This window comes from Lasiodiplodia theobromae (assembly GCF_012971845.1).
Source record: "Lasiodiplodia theobromae strain AM2As chromosome Unknown scaffold_15, whole genome shotgun sequence".
Classification (NCBI taxonomy): Eukaryota; Fungi; Ascomycota; class Dothideomycetes; order Botryosphaeriales; family Botryosphaeriaceae; genus Lasiodiplodia; species Lasiodiplodia theobromae.
Window position 1 is genome coordinate 500,768 of NW_023336355.1, and position 18,737 is coordinate 519,504.

At 60.8% G+C, this 18,737-nt stretch overlaps 1 protein-coding gene across 1 annotated transcript; it reads right to left on the bottom strand.

Moving 5' to 3' along the window:
- Positions 1-323: 323 nt before the first annotated feature.
- Positions 324-17,789, bottom strand: LTHEOB_5516 (Beta-ketoacyl synthase; the record flags this gene model as incomplete). Its single annotated transcript, XM_035514670.1, has 2 exons — positions 324-7,576; positions 7,655-17,789. The coding sequence occupies 2 exons, from the start codon at positions 17,787-17,789 to the stop codon at positions 324-326; spliced, it is 17,388 nt and encodes a 5,795-aa protein (XP_035373806.1).
- Positions 17,790-18,737: the final 948 nt, after the last annotated feature.

The following is an 18,737-nucleotide window of genomic DNA, read 5'->3' on the forward strand; positions in this document are numbered from 1 at the left end:
CTAGCGCAAAGAATAGCAGGGCCCTGCAACATAGTCTAAGTATGTCTCTGTCCTTTTTTTTTTTTGGAAAAAAAAAGTGAACAAATATGGGTTGTTGAAGCTATCGTCCGGACGTGAATGTACAATTATTAATTCGACATTTACATCCGGACGATAGCTTCAACGACCCATGACATGAGCAAAAATCCACGCTAGCCATCGGCTGCAAGAGGGGACTGTATCTCCTAACTCCAAATTTAAACGAAGCCCATCTACAAAACAAGAATCATGGCATGCTGTAAAGAAAGCAAAACACAAAACAAAACCAGATATAAAAAATACACTCAACCAACCACCAACCCCGCCACCGCCCCCGCCAACTCGGGCAAGTCCATAAAAGCATAATGATCCGAATCCAACCACAGCTGCGCGCGACGTCGCTCCTCCTCGTCCCGCGGCAGCTTCGACCTGGCGACCCAAACGGGCCCGTCGAACGCCGGCGCCTTGCCCGCGGCGTGGAAGGCGAGGTAGCCGTCGTAAGCGCGCATGTTGGCGGCGAAAAGGTCCGTCAGCCGCTGCAGTGGCGCGCCGCGCAGCGAGGGCGGGATGAGCTCGACGACGTCGCGGGTCGTGCGGGAGATGAGGTCGAGGTCGAAGGACTGCTGCTGCTGCTTCTCTTTGCCATCGTCGGAGCCCGGCTTCTTGACCAAACCCACGCGTTGCAGCGTGCTCACGATATCCGCGGTGCCGATGACCTTGGCACCGCTGGCCAGCAGTAACGCGCCCATCAAGCGGATCGAACGCGCGCCGACGCCTCCTTCTCCCTCCTCCTCCGCACCGCCATCGCCACCGCCAGCCTCCAAACTACACCCCAACACCTGCTCCATCGACACATCCGTCGTCGGCCCGCCATCCAGCAACACCAACCGCTCCGGCTGCTGCACATGCTGCATCTCCAGCAGCCGCGCCATCTCCCACGCGACGCAGCCGCCAAACGAGTACCCCATCAACTGCACGCGGCGACGAACCGTCCCGTCCGCGCGACGACCCAGCAGGCCTTCACGCTGGAGAAGACGGACGTAGTGCGCCGCCATCGACGCGACCGACTCGGCCGGCACGTCGTCCGTCTGCCGCACGCCGACGACGCGGAACGGCAGGCGCGCGGCGAGCTGCTTGACGTGGTGGACCTCCCCCGCGCCGCCGTGGATGACGATGGCGATGGGCGTGTCGGGGTGGCCGTCGTCCGGGACGGCGTTGAGGGGGATGAGGTTTTGTTGTTGCTGCTCGGTCTGCTCGTCCGGCGCTGTGGTGTTGCCTCCGTCGTTGATGCGTAACAGCTCCCGGCGGACGTGCTGGCTCAGCGAGCTCAGCGTCGGGAAGCCGTTGAGCGCCATGGGTGAGATGGCGAGGCCGGGAAAGGCGGCGTTGAGCCGGTTGCCTAGCTCCATTGAGCTGAGCGAGTCGACGCCGTGGTCTTCGAAGCGTGGGTCTGGTTCGGATGACGGGATGTTCGTGCCCGTCACGTCGGCGAGGATGTTGCGGATCGTCGTGGTGATGGAGTCGAGGTCCGGGACCACCACCGCTGCGGCGTGCTGGGTCGCCTTGGGGGCGGCAGATGTTGACTTGCTCGCTTTCGACCGTGCGGCCTTCCGGGCTGGCTTCCGCTTGGGCTCGAGTTGGCGTTGGAGGGCGAGGGTTTTGCGGTATGTGGAGAAGAGCTGCCGGTGTCCGGACTGCGGGCTGTTGACTGCATCTGTCTCTCTGCCGTCACTGTTCGCCAAAAGCTTGGACCATTGGATGGGAGAGCAGAGAAGGTAGCCGGAATGGTGGCTGCAGCCCGCTGTGGCGGCAATGGCAGCGCAGATGGTTCGGTACGCGAGATCGGGCGAGATGCCGCCCAGTCTTTCAATGGCTGCGCGGCCGGGCGGTTGCCTCCGCAGTGTTCCCAAGCCGAGCACCATTCCCCAGGCAAGACTCATTGCCGGGAGTCCCTCATGACGCCACTGGGCCGCTAGTGCATCGAGCGTGGCGTTGGCAGCGCAGTGGTTGCTCTGCGTGGGACTTCCGAGAATTCCGGCGGCTGAGCTGAAGAGAAGGATGAAGTCTGGTTGTGGCACCAGCGCTTGGCGCAGGGTAATGGCTCCGGTAACCTTTGGTGCGATGACGGTGTTGAGCGTCTTCTTGGACTGCTGACGGAAGGGCGCATCGTCCAGTAAGCCTGCCGCGTGGATCACACCCCGGATTTCTGGGCAGCCCTGCTCGCGCAGTGAGGCCAATGTTTGCTCCAAAGCGGTGCCATCGCCAACATTGCATGGAAGGTGTTCTATCTTGGCTCCGATATTGGCGGCTGCGGAATGCAGTTGACGCCAAAGATGAGCGTCGTCCTCTTTTATCGCTCCAGATCGAGACAGCAGTACGAGGTGGCGTGCACCGGCATCCATAAGCGCCCTGGCGGCTACGAGTCCTAGGCCACTGTTGCCACCGGTGACCAGATACGCAGCATCTTTCCGGACCATTGTTGACGTATCTTCCGGGCAGTCTTCCGATGTCGAGCTGTTGCGTGCTACGATAATGGCTGACGACTCGAGTGCTCCATCCAGACGGTCAGCGCGGTCCACCGAGACAAAACCGTTATTCATCAAGACGCTGTTCCAGGTGTCGAATGACAAGAGCGGGTAGTCAGGTCTCAGTTCAAGGTCCTCGAATCTCCACCAGCCGTCAGTGAAGCCAAAGGTGCAATCAGAGATGGCAGATTGGCGTGTAGACTCGAACAGCAGCATGGCACCAGAAGGACGTAGGAGAGAGCGCATGTTGGCCACCGTCTCTTTCATCCGTCGCGTAGCGTGGATGCAATTGGCAGCGAGCACGATGTCGAACTGCGCAGGCTGGAAGCCCTGCGCGGAGGGATCCACCTCGATGTCCAGAATGTCGAAGACCATGGATCTGTTGGCGGGCAAGCGGCTCGCGATGTCCCGCTTCGCCTTCTTGAGGAAGACGCTGCTGACGTCTGTGAAGACGTACTCGAACTCGACGGACTCCAGCACGGGAAGTAATTTGGCGGTGGTGGCTCCCGTGCCGGCACCCACTTCGAGGATACGGAGCTTCCTGCCGCTGGGTCTATCGCGCAGGAGAGAGACCAGCGTCTCCTTGAGCACCGTGTTGTAGTAGTCCAGTGCCAATGATCCCACATAGAAGCCCTCCACCACTTCCATCGCCGCTTCCGAGAAGAGAACTGTCGGTGCCTCGACGCGACCTCTGAACAGGTCCTCGACCTTTCCTTCCATGAGACCCACCAACCGTGCCTCAGGACGCACTTCGGGCCAGGTCTTAATAATTTCTTCAACTCCAAGATGCTCACCATCCTCAGCCCTCTCATCCCCAGGATGAGCATACCTGCCGTACAACTTCCGCCACCGGCCATCCACCTCATCCTCCGCAAGACTTCCAGCAGCCGCGCGAAGCTGGCGAGCGGCAAACCGCGCCACTTGCTCGATACCTTCCTGGTACCTCGACTGATCGAACGCGACGGGAACCTCGGGCTGCGAGAAGCCCGGGGAAGTGTTCGCGGCCGCCGTCGTACGGGGCAGGGTCGCCTGCGGCATCATGCGCAGCACAACCTTACCAATGTGCTTGGCCGTGCGCACATAGCGGAAAGCATCCCTCAACTGCGCCGGGTAGTCGAACGCAGTGACAGGCGGAGGCCGCACGCTGCCGTCCGCCACGCCCTCAGCCAGCCTTGACAAGAACGCATCCATCAGCTTGACGGACGCGGAGCCCGTGACGTCCAGGTCGACGACTCGGTAAACGACGTCCGGACGCGACGCCGCAACCCTGTCGTGGCTCCAGATGGCGACCTTGCCCGTCTCGATGAATGTGCCGCCGGGCTTGAGGAGTTTCAGGGTTTCCGGGATGTAGTCGCCGGCGAGGGTGTTGACGGCCACATCGACCTTCCCCGCGACGTGCTCCAGCTCTGCGGCGAACGCACGCGCGTCCCTCGTCGTCGAAACCATGCGGCTCTCCAACCCCAGCTGATCGCGCAGGTACGCCCGTTTCGCTTCCGACCCCGCTGTGGCGACGACGACCTGCGCGCCGCGGGACCGCGCGATGCTGATGAGCAGGTGACCCAAGCCGCCCGTGGCCGTGTGCACCAGCACCGTCTGCCCCGGCCGCAGCTCAGCCAGCTCGACGAGGCAGTGATGTGCCGTGGCGAAGACGGTGGGCAGGGACGCGGCGTCGACCATGGACAGCCCCTCGGGCATCTTACGGACCAGGCGGGCGTTGCAGCGGACGACGCTCCGCATGCACGCCTCGGCCATGCCGAACACCGTGTCGCCTGGCGATACGTGCTTGACTCCAGAACCGACGGCCTCCACGGTGCCGGCGAAGTCGGCGCCCAGGGCGCTGCTGCCGTGTTGCAGGCCGCCGGCTGCGAACAGGACGTCGTGGAAGTTGATGCCGACGGCGCCGACGCGGATGGATACCTGGTCCGCACCGAGCTCGGCGAAGCCGTCTGGCTCGATCAGTGGCACGGCTTCGAGCGAGTCCAGGCCCGTTGTCGCTACGGCCATGGTCGGGACGTCGAGCTCGCAGAGGCGGTCCGGCACCATCTGAGGCGCGAACCATGTGTCTGTTCCCGCATCCCACGCCAGCTCGGAAAGCGGGCGGCTGGGGGCTTTCAGCCTGCCCAACAGCTTGAGAACGTCGTCCGACTTGCTCGCTACGACGAGGTCAACGAGGCCGATGCGTACGGCCCGGGTGTCTTCGAGGACGACGGAGCGCATCAGGCCCCACAACGCAGCCTGCTGCGGGTGGGCGATAGGGGCCACCTGGCTGGCACGAGTGAGGATCCAGAGCGACGAGGTGGCCGGAGTTCCGGAAGATGTAGCGGCCTCGACCGCAGTGTTGACGAGGTCCAAGGCGGACGCGCACAGATCGGCCGCTGTGCTGGACAGCGAGGGCAGATAGTAAAGCGTCTGCGGAAGCTCCTCGCTGGCTTTGTGCTCCCTTCGAAGCGCTACAGTGACCGACGGCGGTAATTTCGAGGCAAGAGCATCTCGGTCTTGCTCATCCTCGACGACGAGAACGCAAGGCCGAGCAACCTCCTCCAACTCAGGAGCGGTGGGCATCCTCGCCCAGCAGACGGTATGCAGTGGATCAGGGTGCTTGTTCTGGCTCTGGTCCCGGCTCTGCTCGCCCCCCTTGGCTCCCGCGGGACGGAAGACGATTTCCTCGATATCGAACACGGGGTCACTCGCGTCATCGAAGACGGAAAGCCTGGCCTTGACCTCGGCGGCGCCTACTGACACTACCTCCGCCGTCGCTACGAACTCGCGCTTGCGGCTCTCGCGCGGGCGGGGCGCCCAGAACCTAACTCCTGTCATGGCGAAGGGCAGGAAGGTTCGTGCAGCGCCGCGACTTTGCTCCTCTGTTGTAGATAGCTTGGCCAGCACCACAGCGGCGCAGACCTGCATGGCTGAGTCGAGCAAGGCCGGGTGAGCGAGGAAGCCGTCTTCGCCGTTCTCGGCAAGGCTGATGTTACCGTATGCTAGGGCGGCATGCTCGTTGATCGAGGTGTACGCGCGCTGCAGGCTGCGGAAAAGGCCGGTGTAGCGGATGCCGACGTCTTCGAGTTTTTGCCACACGGAGTCGATGTCTACTGCTTGCTTGCAGGCGTCTTGGTGCCGCCGCATCCGGTCCAGCATGACGGTTCGTTCGTCCGCGGACGGGGGGTCTGCAGGTCCTTTGAGTCGTCCGTATGCTGTGATGTGGGACTCATCGTCTTCTTCGTCTACGCCCGCCCACGAAATGGTGAACTGGCCGTCGGCTTCGTGGGCGATCGACATGGTCTTGGACCGCGGCGCCGACACGGTGAATGGTGCTGCAAAGACGATTTCCTGCAGATGAGCCGACGGTGAAGGTCCGCTGCTGGCAACGACGGAGGAAGCCAGCTCTACAAGCATGGCACCAGGGACGGTAGGAATGCCCCTGACGACGTGCTGCTCCAGCAGGGCGAACAGACGGTGCCCGATCAGCACGTCATGCTCACCTCCCATCTTCCATGTGCCGTCCCCTGCTGGCAGACGGCCAAGAAGCGCGTGCGAACCTCCCCTCCGCAGCGGGAAATAGTTGCGGGAGAACACATGGCGCTTCCGCGGCACCAAGCAGCGCTGAGGCGCGCTCGTCGCCGCCTCCAGGACGATGTGCGCGTTGGCGCCGGAGAAGCCGAAGGAAGACACGCCGCACCTGAGCTCCGGGCCGGAAGACGAGCTGGGCACCAAGCCGACGCTGCTGCTGCTGCCCGATCCGGGCACGTTGACCTTGAAGTCTTCGAAGTCGAGGTGGCGGTTGAGCTTCTTCAAGTGTGCGATTGGAGGCAGCACGCGGTGTCTGAGCGACAGGACGGCTTTGACTAGTCCAGCGACGCCGGCTACGCCTTCCAGATGGCCCAAGTTGCTCTTGATGGCGCCTAAATGCAGAGGAGCGGACCTGTTTTCCTGGGCAGCCGGCGTGCCGAAGACGCTCTTGAGCGCGCTGAACTCGATGGGGTCGCCCAGAACCGTGCCAGTCAAATGGCCCTCCACAAACGCGATAGACGAGGGGCTGGCACCGGCATCCTGGAGAGCGCGCTGTATAATTCTTGCTTGAGCAGGGCCGTTGGGCGAGGTGAGGTTAACCGTCGTCCCGTCATGACCAATTGAACTACCAAGAATATCGGCATGTATGTACCGTCCTTGCGCCACCGCGTCTCCGCGACGCTGCAACACCACAGCGACGCAGCCCTCGCCGCGGGCAAACCCGTCCGCACCGTCGTCCAGCGGCCGGCAACGCTGCGAGGCGCTCAGCATGCCGGCAGCACACTCGGCGACGAAGGCGGCCGGCGACATCATGACGTTGACGCCGGCCACGACGGCCGCGTCGCACTGTCCGGAGCGGAGGGCGCCGATGGCTGTGTGCAGCGCGTAGAGCGAGGCGCTGCAGGCCGTGTCGAGGGTGCACGACGGGCCTTCTAGGCCGAGGACGTGGCTGACGCGGTTGGACAGCACGGCGGGGGAGGCGGACGAGGCAGTGAAGGCGCTGGCGCCCTTGTCGCCGCCGCCGGCAGTGAGGAAGAATTGGTCGTAGTTCATGAAGCCGACGAAGACGCCTACGTTCTGGCCGCGCAGGCTGTCGCGGGTGTAGCCGGCGTCGGCGAGCGCTTGGTAGGAGACCTCCAGGAGCAGTCGCTGGTTAGGGTCCATGGTGCGTGCTTCCGCATTTGAGATGCCGAAGAAGCTGTTGTCGAACCACTCAAGTTGGTCTGGCCTAAGGAAGGAACCCTGCCTGACGTAGGATCTCCCGGCTGCCTTGCCATCTGCTGGTGCAGTCTTGGGGGAGTAGAAGTTTTGATCAAGATCCCATCGAGAAAATGGTATGTCACGGAAGGGATCCTCGTCAGAGAGCAGCAAGTTCCACAGGTCTTCGACGGTGTCGGCACCAGGGAGTCGGGCGTCCATGCCCACGATAGATATAACCTTGTCCACAACCTGCGGTCCATTGCGGATCATACAAGAGATGTTTGGTGCAGGATTTTGAATCTGTTGCTGTGGATGAGTTTCTACTATCGGGGCAGCCGGTGCCGGCGGGGCCACAGGCTGCTGCTCAGTCTCATTCATAATGCCAATGAGTTCTGGCAAACCTTCGAGATACTCCTGTAGCCGCGCTAGGGTGGGGTAGTCGAAGACTAAGGAGGCCGAAAGTTTGACACCCGCTCCCAATCTGGACTGTAGACGGTTACGGAACTCAATTGCCGACAGAGAGTCCATGCCAACATCGAAGAAAGTCGACGAAGCGCTCGGCATCCTCGTACCAACAGTAGCTTCGACACAGCTCTGTATCGTCTCAAGCAAGCTAACGGCTGCATTTCCACGTGAGTTAGACATAGGAACAGCCTTTGTTGCTGGTGTACTGCCCGTGGGACGAGGCGGGGCGGCCTTCTGGATGACGGAGAAGGCGCTGACCAGCGATGGCACGCGAGTTCTCATTTTGGTGAAGGTGGACCAATTGAACGGTGAAATGCACATCGGTCCTGATAGTGTGCGAGTATGGTCAGATGCAAAGACGGCCTTCAAGAAGCTCTCAGCCTCCGTCTCAGACACTTGGCCATGACCGAATTTCACAGCGAGCTTATTTGCGCCTTTACGAGCTGCCTCACCAATGCCACTGACTGTACCCCACTGTATGCTCAGCGCGGGTAGGCCGCAGGTACGGCGGTAGGCCGTGAAGGAGTCAAGGAACGCGTTGGCAGCAGCGTGATTGCTCTGGCCCGGCGAACCAAGAAGTGCGGCGCAGGAGGAATAAATGACGAACTGGCGCAGTAGAGGTTCGTCGAGACTGCAAGAGTGGAGATGGCGCAGAGCCTCGACCTTGGCAGCGAATACGGTCGAGATGGTAGCGGGAGTCTGGTTGCGGAGCATGGCATCCCTCAGCGCTCCAGCTGAATGGATGATGCCTTCAACCCACTCGCCACGTTCTCTGATCCCGGCAAAGACTTCAGCCACCTGGACGCCGTTGCTGACATCACATGTAACCTTGACCACCTGGTCCGGCTGAGCCACAGCCATCAGTCTGTCCCACAAATGGGTCGAGTTAGAAGACACCTTTCCGCTCCGGGAGAGAAGGTAGACCTTCCGGCAACCCCGCTCGATCAAGACGATGGCAGTCAGAAGGCCGATACCACCAGTGCCACCAGAGATGATGTAGACGCCGCGCTCCTCACGCTCACGGTCCCTCGAACCATCATCATCCTCCTGGGCGGAAGCCTGCGCGACAATGACAGCCTGCGACTCACCAGCCTTTGGATTCTCCAGCGTCCGCACCCTATCAAAGCCCGTCGCCAGGAGCAAGCCCTCCCACCGCGCCGCCTCCATAAGCGGGTACTCAGGACGCAAGTCCTTGTCGTCAAACCGCCACCACCCCTCGGTCATACCGAACGACGCATCCGTCATAGGACTCGGGCGCGTAAACTCGGAGAGCACCACGACGCCACGCGGCCGCAGCAGCTGCCTGAGGTTGGCCATGGTCTCGCGCAGCACGCGCGTCGCGTGTATCACGTTGACCGCGACGATGAGGTCGAACGACGAGCTGGCTAGCCCTTGGAGACGGGGGTCGCGCTCGGCGTCGAACACGCCGTACGTGATGCGGGCGGCGCCGGGCGACGCGGACAGCTTGCCGCTGCTGGAAGCCTTGCGGATGAAGGTCTCGGAGATGTCGGTGAAGTGGTAGTCGACCTCGATCTCGAGCGCGGCGGCTGTCTCCAGCATCCTTCGCGTCGTGCTGCCGCTGCCCGCGCCGACCTCGAGGATGCGGAGTTTGCGGCGGCGGTCCTGCGGCTGCTGCGACTGCACCAGGGCGGACAGCACGTACGTCACGACGCTGTTGTAGTAGCGGGCGTAGAAGGACTCGGAGTAGATGCCCTCGGTCTCGGTGTGGCGATCCGTGCGGAAGAGGAGCTCTAGGGGATCGCGTTCGCCGCGGAAGACGGCGCCGTGCTGGCCGTACAGGGACTTGAGCATGGCCAGCTCGGAAGTGACCTCTGGGTATTCCTTGATTGCGGAATCAATCCAGGCGCTCGCATCGTCGATGTGAGGTGGCACCAACTCCGACTGGACGCTGCTGGCGGGCATGTTGCGGTACCGCCTCCACAGCTGTTGAACGAGGGGCACGACATCTGCCTCAGAAGAGACGGAAGCAGCGCCCTGGATAAGACTCTGCAGTGCCAGGGAGTTCACAAGGGCATAACCCGTGCGAACGCGTGCCAGTTCGGCATCATTGATATCGACTGGCACCACGGTGTTAAGATCAAGCGTTGTTGGCAGAGCAGTCTCGATGGAGAAATCGAATGCAGGCCTCATCAAATCGATGGCCTCAGCTTCTGTTCCTTGAAATCCTGGATCGGTCAGTCGGGGCACGTAGCGGCGCCCATCGCGCCAGGCCACTTCGTCCTCAGACGCGTCGAGGGCGGCGTCGAGCACTGCCAGGGCCTGCTTCCACGTAGACGCAGTAGGGTCGACATCGAGCGTGACAAGGCGAAGCTGTGGGAGCTCCAGCCGTGCGGATCGTAGCAGACCCCATGCGGCCGAAGACTCGGGTGAGCTGCAAGCGTCGTCCTCAAGCACGAATTGGCTGCCCAAAGTAACTACGACGACTGAACGGAGTTCGGAAAGGGAAGGTGTGTCGAGAATAGCCTGAAACAGGCGACAGAGCTGCGAGGTGATTGTGTATGCTGTTTCAGTTGGGGAACAAACGTAGAGAAGTGTATGAATTGGCTTCTCCGACGTCGTAAAGGGCAACACAACGTCAACGAGGGAACCAGCTCCGCACGCAGTGCGGAGAGAATCACGAAGAGCAGCAACAGGACCACGCCTCGCGAAGTTAGTACCCGTGACAATACCAAGTAACTGATCAATGTCAATGGCCGTCTTCTCCGGTAGACGAGCTGAAGAGGCCGCGGAAAGACTCTGTCCAGGAGCTGGCTGCAGAGGCGCCCATTCGGTCAAGTATAGACACCTCGAGCTGGCGACCAAAGCAACCTGCGACGACACACGCACCAGCCGAAGGGCTTCGAGTGACAGCAGTACGTTGCCCAGTGCGTCGCAAACATCGACGTTGGCTTCGTAGCAGTCTGCACTTGAAGAGACGACACGGGACCACACCCTCACTACGGCGTTGCTGAGGTGCTCGCCCAAGAAGGCATGCACGCGCAGACGCCCGAGCGAGCCCACGGCAAAGGCGTCCTTTCCGGCCATGGAGCTCAGGGTTGCGGCACACGTCTGCATGGCGCTGTCGAGCACGCCCGGATGGACAACATAACCAGACGAGCCAGACGCCGGCAGCCGCAGCTCAGCCAGGCACTCGCCGTCGCGGCGGTGTGCGCTCACCATGGCTTGGAACTGCGGGCCGTACGCCAGTCCGCGAGCGGCGAGCTTCGAACGGAGATCAGTGACGTCCACGGCGTTGGTACACCGGTGTTGGATGGTGGCGAGCCGCACGCGTTGATGCCACTGCGTGGGCTCGACACGGACTACTATGGCGCGGGCATGCTCGACGAACTCGTGAGATGGGTCTGCTGCCGACATTACCTGCACCGTTCCATCAGTGTTGTTGTAGGTCAGCTGTAGCCACGGTGGTTCCATATCCGCAGCCAACACTACTGGCCGTGAGATGACGGCGTCACGTAGCTCCATTGGCAGCGCCTCGAGAGGGTGAAGATTGTGAAGGACTTGGTAGCCACCCAACGCCAGGTCGAAGACGGCAGCTCCAGGTAGGATTGGGCGCCCGCGAACGACGTGATCAGCCACGAGCTGAATAGTGCGGTGGTTAACTCTGAAGCGCACGGCACGCGTTTCCGCATCCAATTGAAGTATCTCGGGGCTGGTGATGAGAGCGTGGTAGCCACGACGCCACGGGAAAAACCCTTCGCGGCGCCCTTGGCCAACAAGCACAATGTTGCTGCCGGTAGGGTCGCATTCGCCTTCCTCACCGTCCTCGAAGAGGTCATCGCGCTTGCCGAAGTGCTGCTCGTTTGCTTTAACTGCCGCCTGGAGTGTGGTAAGCGTGATCCCTGACTTCGTGGCTACGCTCGATGAACCCAGTAATGCGCACGGCGCGGGCAATCCTGGCGGCACCCTTGCCCAACGCCGCATCATGTCGTAGAGAACGCTCTTGGGACCTACTTCCAACAGTCGCACTCTACCTGCGAAGGCCTCTGAGACTGCTCGCACAGTTGGCTCGTAAAGTACAGCCTGTAGAGCGTGCCTTACCCAATGGTTGACATCGGGAGCAGCAGCGACCTCAGCAGCCGTCACTGTAGACCAGAAGCGTACGGTAGTAGGCACACCGGCGTTCAGGCTTTTGATACGCTCCGCGAATTCCTCCATACAAAGCCTCAGCAGCGGCGAGTGGAAGGGCCGGCTCACCTTGAGAGGAGCGCTGGTGACGCCTTGCCCCAGGTGGCTCAGCAAACGCTGCAGCGACTCGTGCAAGCCAGCCACGGTGGTGAGATTGCTGCCGTTGATGGCTGCCACAGCTGCCGTCTCGCCTAGTCCCAGCTCGTCGATGGCGGCCTGGATAGTGGCGTGCGGCAGCATGATGGCGTACATGGTTCCTTCAATGTCTGCTTGTTCCATGATGATGCCACGCTGACATACCAGCCGAAGGCCATCTTCCAGACTCAAGCAGCCCGACACTACTGCCGCCACGATTTCGCCAATCGAGTGGCCGAGAACCACGTCGGCCTGCAGGCCACGCTCTACAAGGGTCTGATAGATTGCGTACTCCATCACGAACAGACTCGCTTGAGAGGCCTGTGCCGGTTTGATGGCCTCGGATCCATCTACGTTAGGCTCCAGCAGCGCATTGCGTAGGTCTTCTGGTGCAATCCACGGGGAACATATCTTGACGCAGCGATCTAGAGTTGCGGCGAACACGGAATCATCGCGGTACAGCTCCTTGGCCATGGAGGCGAACTGGCTGCCCTGTCCAGTGAAAGCGATGATAAGCTTTTCCTCGCCATCAGTCCCGGTATTGCGCTGAACGTCAACATCGGGAATCTTCTCGATCTCCTTCTTGATCTCCTTCTTGACCTCCTTCTTGACCGGCTTTGGTACACGACTGCATGCCTGTGCCGGCGGAGATTCGACAATGATATGGACGTTAGTACCGCCGAAGCCAAACGACGAACACCCGGCCACCACCGACCTGTCCGGCCCGCGGCCGACGTCTTCGACGCGCTCCGGAAGCCGTGCCACCTCGAAGCCTTCGAATTCAATGCCCGGGTTGATATTATCGAGGTGGATGTTCGGGGGAACCTGGCGTTGCTGCACCACGTTCACACACTTGATCAAGCCCGCAATACCTGCTGCTGCTTCAGGATGCCCGATATTGGTCTTGACAGCACCGAGGTACAGAGGACGAGTGCGAACGGCGTCTGTTGCAGCAGCCTTTCGCTTGCGCGTCGGCGCCCCGAAGACGGCCTTGAGCGAATGGACCTCGACGGGGTCACCCAGAGCGGTGCCGGTACCGTGGAGCTCGACGAAGTCGACTTCATCCGGCCGACGGCCTGCATCACGGAGAGCCCTCAGTACGACCTCCTGCTGCGCCTTTCCCGAAGGCGCGCTGATGTTCGTCGACCGGCCGTCCTGGTTGGAACACGAGCCGGTGATGACGCCCAGCACGGGATCCCCATCGCGCAGCGCATCCGAGAGCCGCTTGAGGATGACGACGCCGCAGCCCTCGGAGCGGACGTATCCCTTGGCATCGCGATCAAAGGTCTTGCAGAGGCCATCGGGCGAAAGCATCTTGTTTTGACAGAAGACAACGTACGGGTCGGGGTGGAGGATCATGTTGACACCGCCGGCGACGGCCATGTCAGTCCTCCCGAGCCTCAGCGCCTGGACAGCGAGGTCGACAGCAACCAAACTGGAAGAGCACGCCGTGTCGATGCTCATGGACGTGCCGCTCAGGCCAAGCTCGAAGGAAATTCGGTTCGACACAATGGCGGCCGCCGCCCCAGTGCCGATGAAGGCTCCATCTAGGGGAGCCACCTTCGCCCAGTCCTTGCAAGAGACGCCGATGTAAACAGATGCATCCCTCCCTGCCATATCTTTCCGGGAATAGCCTGCATCCGTGAGGGCCGAGTCGACTGTTTCGAGCAGGATTCTTTGCTGTGGATCCATCTGTTGCAGCTGCACCTCGGGAATCGAGAAGCGGGACCGGTCAAAATGCTCCGCCCGATCCAGAAAGCCTCCTCTGCGCACATATGTCTTGCCCTTGGCCAGTGCGTCTACGTCGCCGTCGTAAACCTCGTCGACGTCGAAACGAGATAGTGGGATGTCCACCATGGCGTCTCTTCCGAGCTTCAGACCTTCCCAAAATTCATCGCTCGAGTTCATGCCACCCGGCATCCGGCAGTCCATAGCAATCACGGCAATCTTGTTGCATCTACCCTCAGGAAGAATATCGGGAACGCCATTCGGAGCGGTGGTTGGGAAGTGTGATTGAACTGTTGCGGGTAAGGAGATATCTCTCACCGCCGGTGCAGCGGTCGTTAATGATGGTGGAGCAGCGCGCGCAGCTTCCTCTTCTTGCTCCTCCTCTACTTCTGCCAGCATTGTTGCAATGGCCTCGGCTATAGCTCTGGCAGTAGCATACTCGTAGATGTAGGTGCTCGGTAAAGGAGCCAGTGGAAACAATCTCTTGAGCCCCGCGCGCAACTCAACGACAGCCAGGGAGTCGATACCCGCCTGCATGAGAGGGTCGTCCGCGTCTACTGATCCAGAAGATCCTAGCAGTGCTTCGGCCTCGGCGATGACAACGGCTATGATCGTGTCGATCGAGGGTACGTTGCTCGCCCTTGTTGCCGTTGGTTTTTTCACACCGTTGGTGATCTGCGTAGATTTGCTGGATCCGGAGACAGTTTTGCCCGCCGTAGAGGCTTTAGTTGTTATGGTCTTCGTGGTTTGCTGTTGATTTCGAGCCGCTTTCCATGCACTAATAAAGTCGAGAACGGCAACCTTCTTGGAACGGAAGTCGCAAGAACGGATGGCTGTGGCGATTGTGGATTTGGCAACTGCGCTGGGAAGGCCACTTTCCTCACCCAAGTGCCACCGAGCCAGCAATGTTGGCAGGCCTAAGCGGCCCCGGCGGAACCGTACGAATGACTCCAATGGATCCTGAAGAGGGTGATTGCCCTTGTAACCAATGCCATGAAGAATGACCAGCCGCCTTGGGATCCTATCCAAACGGTCCAGGTCGACGTGAAGTTGTTGCAAGGCTGTAAATATAGAGGGCTGCGGGCCGCCATCTTTCGTGACCCACACCACGCCTCGAACATCACCGCCCTTCAGTAGTGACTGCACCTCTTGGGTGATGATCTCGCTTCCACGCGTCCCCTCAAAGACTTGGAGGTCCACGCCTGCTTCATGCGCCAGCTGGAACGCTCGATCCTCCTCATCCTGCGCGTACGAAGCCGCACCCCCAACTCCAAAGCGGACCCAGATCAACCGCCGGGCATCAAACGTCCCAACAAGCTCCTGCGCAGCGAGGGCAGTTACGCGGTCGCCCTGCTCTCCAGCAAGCACATACCAGCCCTCACTCTCCTCCCGCAAGCGCATCCCGATAGCACCATCCCCAACACCCCACGCCACACCCTTCTGCGCCACAAACACCGCCTGCTGATCCAACGCGCCGCCCGCAGGCGTACAAGCCGACCAAGCGAACCCCGTCCTCCCCAACGCCTGCTGCCACCCGCGCGGCGGCAGCGTCGGATATCCACCGGGGCGAAAAACATCCTCGGACTCGGCCGCCCACCACCCCTCAGTCAGCCCGAACGTCGCATCCAAGAACGCCGACGCCTGCGTCGTGATCTCCTGCAGCACGAGCGCGCCGCCCGGCGCCAGCAGCGCGTGGACGTTGGCCAGCGTCGCGGCCACGCTCGGCGTGGCGTGCAGCACGTTGACGCAGACGACGACGTCGTACTCGCCCGCCGCGAAGCCTTGGAGGGAGGGGTGGCGGGCGGCGTCGAAGGTCTGCGTGCGGAGGAATGGGAACGAGGCGCGGTGCCGCCGCGCGAAGGCGTGGACGAAGTGCGCGCCGAGGTCGGTGAAGGCGTATTCGGCGCAGAGGCCTGGGTGGTCTTGTTGGAGGAGGCGGAGGAGGGGGAGGGCGGTGCCGCCGGTGCCGGCGCCGACTTCGAGGATGCGTAGACGGCGGCCGGGGGAGCGGGAGGAGGCGAGGGTGCAGAGGTGGGAGATGGTGCGTTCGACGACGCGTTTGTGGACGCGTGCGAGGACGGCTTCGTCGTAGACCTCCGCCGCCGCTCCTCCTCCTCCGGATTGCAGGGCGGCGGCGCTGTTGGCTGCTGTGTCATTCTTGCCGAAAAGGACGTCGAGAGGTGCGAGACGGCCAAGAAGGACGTCGCGGTGGCGCCCGAGGACGTTGCCTAGGAGCGCAACAGAGGGGCGGAGCGGCGGGCATTCCGTATAGAGCTCCTCGAGCTCGGCCTGTAGCCGTCCGGCATCTGCGATGGCCGAGTGATCGGAGTACTGTTGTCTGGAGTACCGCTCACACAGCTGCTTGAGGTGAGCAGGTACGGAGTGCTGCAGGTCCTGCTGGCTCAGCGAGGCAACAGCAGCAACCAAAGACTGCTCCGCCAGCCGGTCCAGCTTCGCGAACACCCTCTCAAACGTCGCAGGGTCGACAACAGACCGCAAAGCCTCCGTACAGGCATCAGCGAGCAGCCGCTCCATCTCGAACACCTGCTCCCTCTCCCGGAAGCAGGCCGCAAAGGGGGCCTTCAGCATCGCCTCCTCATCGCCAGCAGCGTCCACTACGCGCCCGGACTCGACCCACGCGGGCTCGAAGAGCCTCGAGCCATCGCGCAGAGCCAGGATGCCACCACCGCGGCTGCTGTTCTTGTTGAAGACGCTGCTGCCACCATCATCCGGCAGCAAGAGTAGCCTGCAGAGCGCGTCGGCGCCCTCGCTGGTCGCGGCGCGCGCATCGACGTCGACCTGCCACACTTCAAGCTGCTGCGAGCTGGCATAGCAGCTCACTATCTCCGCGGCGCCCACGCTATCCGCTTCGACCTGCCTATCTTCGTAGCCAGTGACGGCGAGCACGCCTTGCGTGACCAGGATGACCCGGGCGCCGGCCGAGGTTGTCGCCAGCCGCTCGAGGAGCTCCTGACATGGGTTACCCGGCGCTCTGGGGAGGTTGTCAGCGGTGGCGATGGAGGCGAGGTCGACGATGATGGTGGTGGAATCCTGCCGGGAGTGGAGTAGCGTGGTTGGAGAGAACGATTTGATGTCGTGGCGCTGGACATCCAAGCTAGTGGCCTGCAGTTTTGTGTGCAGGTCGTCGATTAGCCCGCTCGCGGATCCTTGGAGGAGGAGAAAATGATGGCGGGCTCTGCCGTTGTGGTGCAGGTGGGTTGGTGACGATGAAGGTACGTCGCCGACGTGCACCCAGTCCACGTATCGGGGCCGGAGAGCAGGTACAACTTGCTGGGTGTTGTTGTTGGCTGGCGTAGCAGCAGCGACCCTTAAGGCTGCGTTCCAGAGCAAGAGACGCTCGGATCCGCGAGATACTGCGGCAGGGAGCACAGCATGAAGTGCTACAGATATAGCCACTTCTCCGCTATCCCGCCCGGCATTTTGGCGAGAATTTATGTTGAAAAGAAGCTCGAATTGGGCATTGTGCGGAGAGTAAAGACCACGCAAGAGGCGCTGTTGCAGACTGAGAAGGTTTTGCGCATGGAAATTCTGGCGGTCAAGAGCGACAAGGCCCACTGCACTCCAATCCGTCGTGGAGCCAGCAAAAGCGTAGGCGATGATGCGATCAAAGACGTAGGCGAGGAGACGCTCGTCGAGGGAGACTTCTTCTCCGTCCGCTGCTTCCCCGCACAGCATCTCAGCTATTTCATCCGGAACCAATTCAGCGTGGTAGTTGGGATCTGCTTCCAAGGCCACCGGAAGTGCGGAACCCATCATGCCGGTAGTCAACAGCGGCATCGGTGGGTCATTCTCGCCGTCATCTGGTCCATAGACAACAAGCTTCTCGTCTTCCCCGATGTCGACCACGTATTCCAGATCAGTCGGCGAGTGAGACTGACGGCTCAAAATGTTCCGGATAGAATCAAGGTGGAAGACGGAATCGAACAGAGATTGCACATCTTGTGTGCGTCCATGCTGCTGATTGGTGTAGGCGTCTGCAGCGAGGAAGGCCATGCTGTTCAGCCTGGCCAGCATGTAGCCGACATCCTCAGATTCGGCCATGGCCTGTGCAGTAAGGAATGTTTTTCTGTTGAAGATTGTGAGGTAGGCTCGGGGTAGAGACGGTTAGTATGGTGGTATTCCTCTGCCCAAAGCGCCTCGGAGCATCCTCTGGGGGACGAGGGGAAAGATAGTCTCTTTTTGTAGCAAGTAAGATCTATGGATATGGTGGGGGAAATAATACGAAAGAGCGATCGCGAGGTGCTGACTCGTTGGACGCCCTCGTTCGGCCTGACGGACGGACGTATGCAGAGTGCTGCTGGCTGGGATCGTGTTGACACATACACACATCGTCCGTCTCGACCGCATCGCGCGATGACATGGCTCGGCTAATCAGGAAACAGGTAAACGAGAAGTCCATGTTACCCACAGGCCTCCATTGCCGCACGGTTGAAGATGATCAGAGTCAGTGTGAAATTCAGATTTGTGGTTCGGAGCTTGATGTGAATATTGGTGTGGAATATAGACTGATAGGGGTTGCAGTGCGAGAAGTAGATGTCTACTCCTCGCAAGATAATTGGCCAGGGGAACATTTTCGGTGACGTTTGCCTTTGACCTTGAGTCGTTTGGCCCACAATACTTGAAGCGTCGCGAACGTCGCCTGCGGAGGTTTTGCTCTGTGCTGTTGCTGAAATTCGCCGAAATGCAAAAAGAGCCGAAGCTCGACATCAGCTTAGGGATTCGAAGGGAATGTCCAGACGTAGATGCGAATTTCAAATGACGCAAATGTGTCCAGACAGTAGATTGAACTACCCACGTAAGCGGGGGGTTATTAATTCAGCAAAGGATCTGGAGATATCTTGTTCGTCATTGGGTGCGGCGGCGAAAGGGGTTAGCGAGCGGCATATGCAAATGCGGGGCCCGGCGGTAAGGAACAGTGACCTGTGGAGAGAATTACGAGCAGCGAGCAATGATCTGATACTAGCGTTGAAACGTGGAATGCGTTTGAAC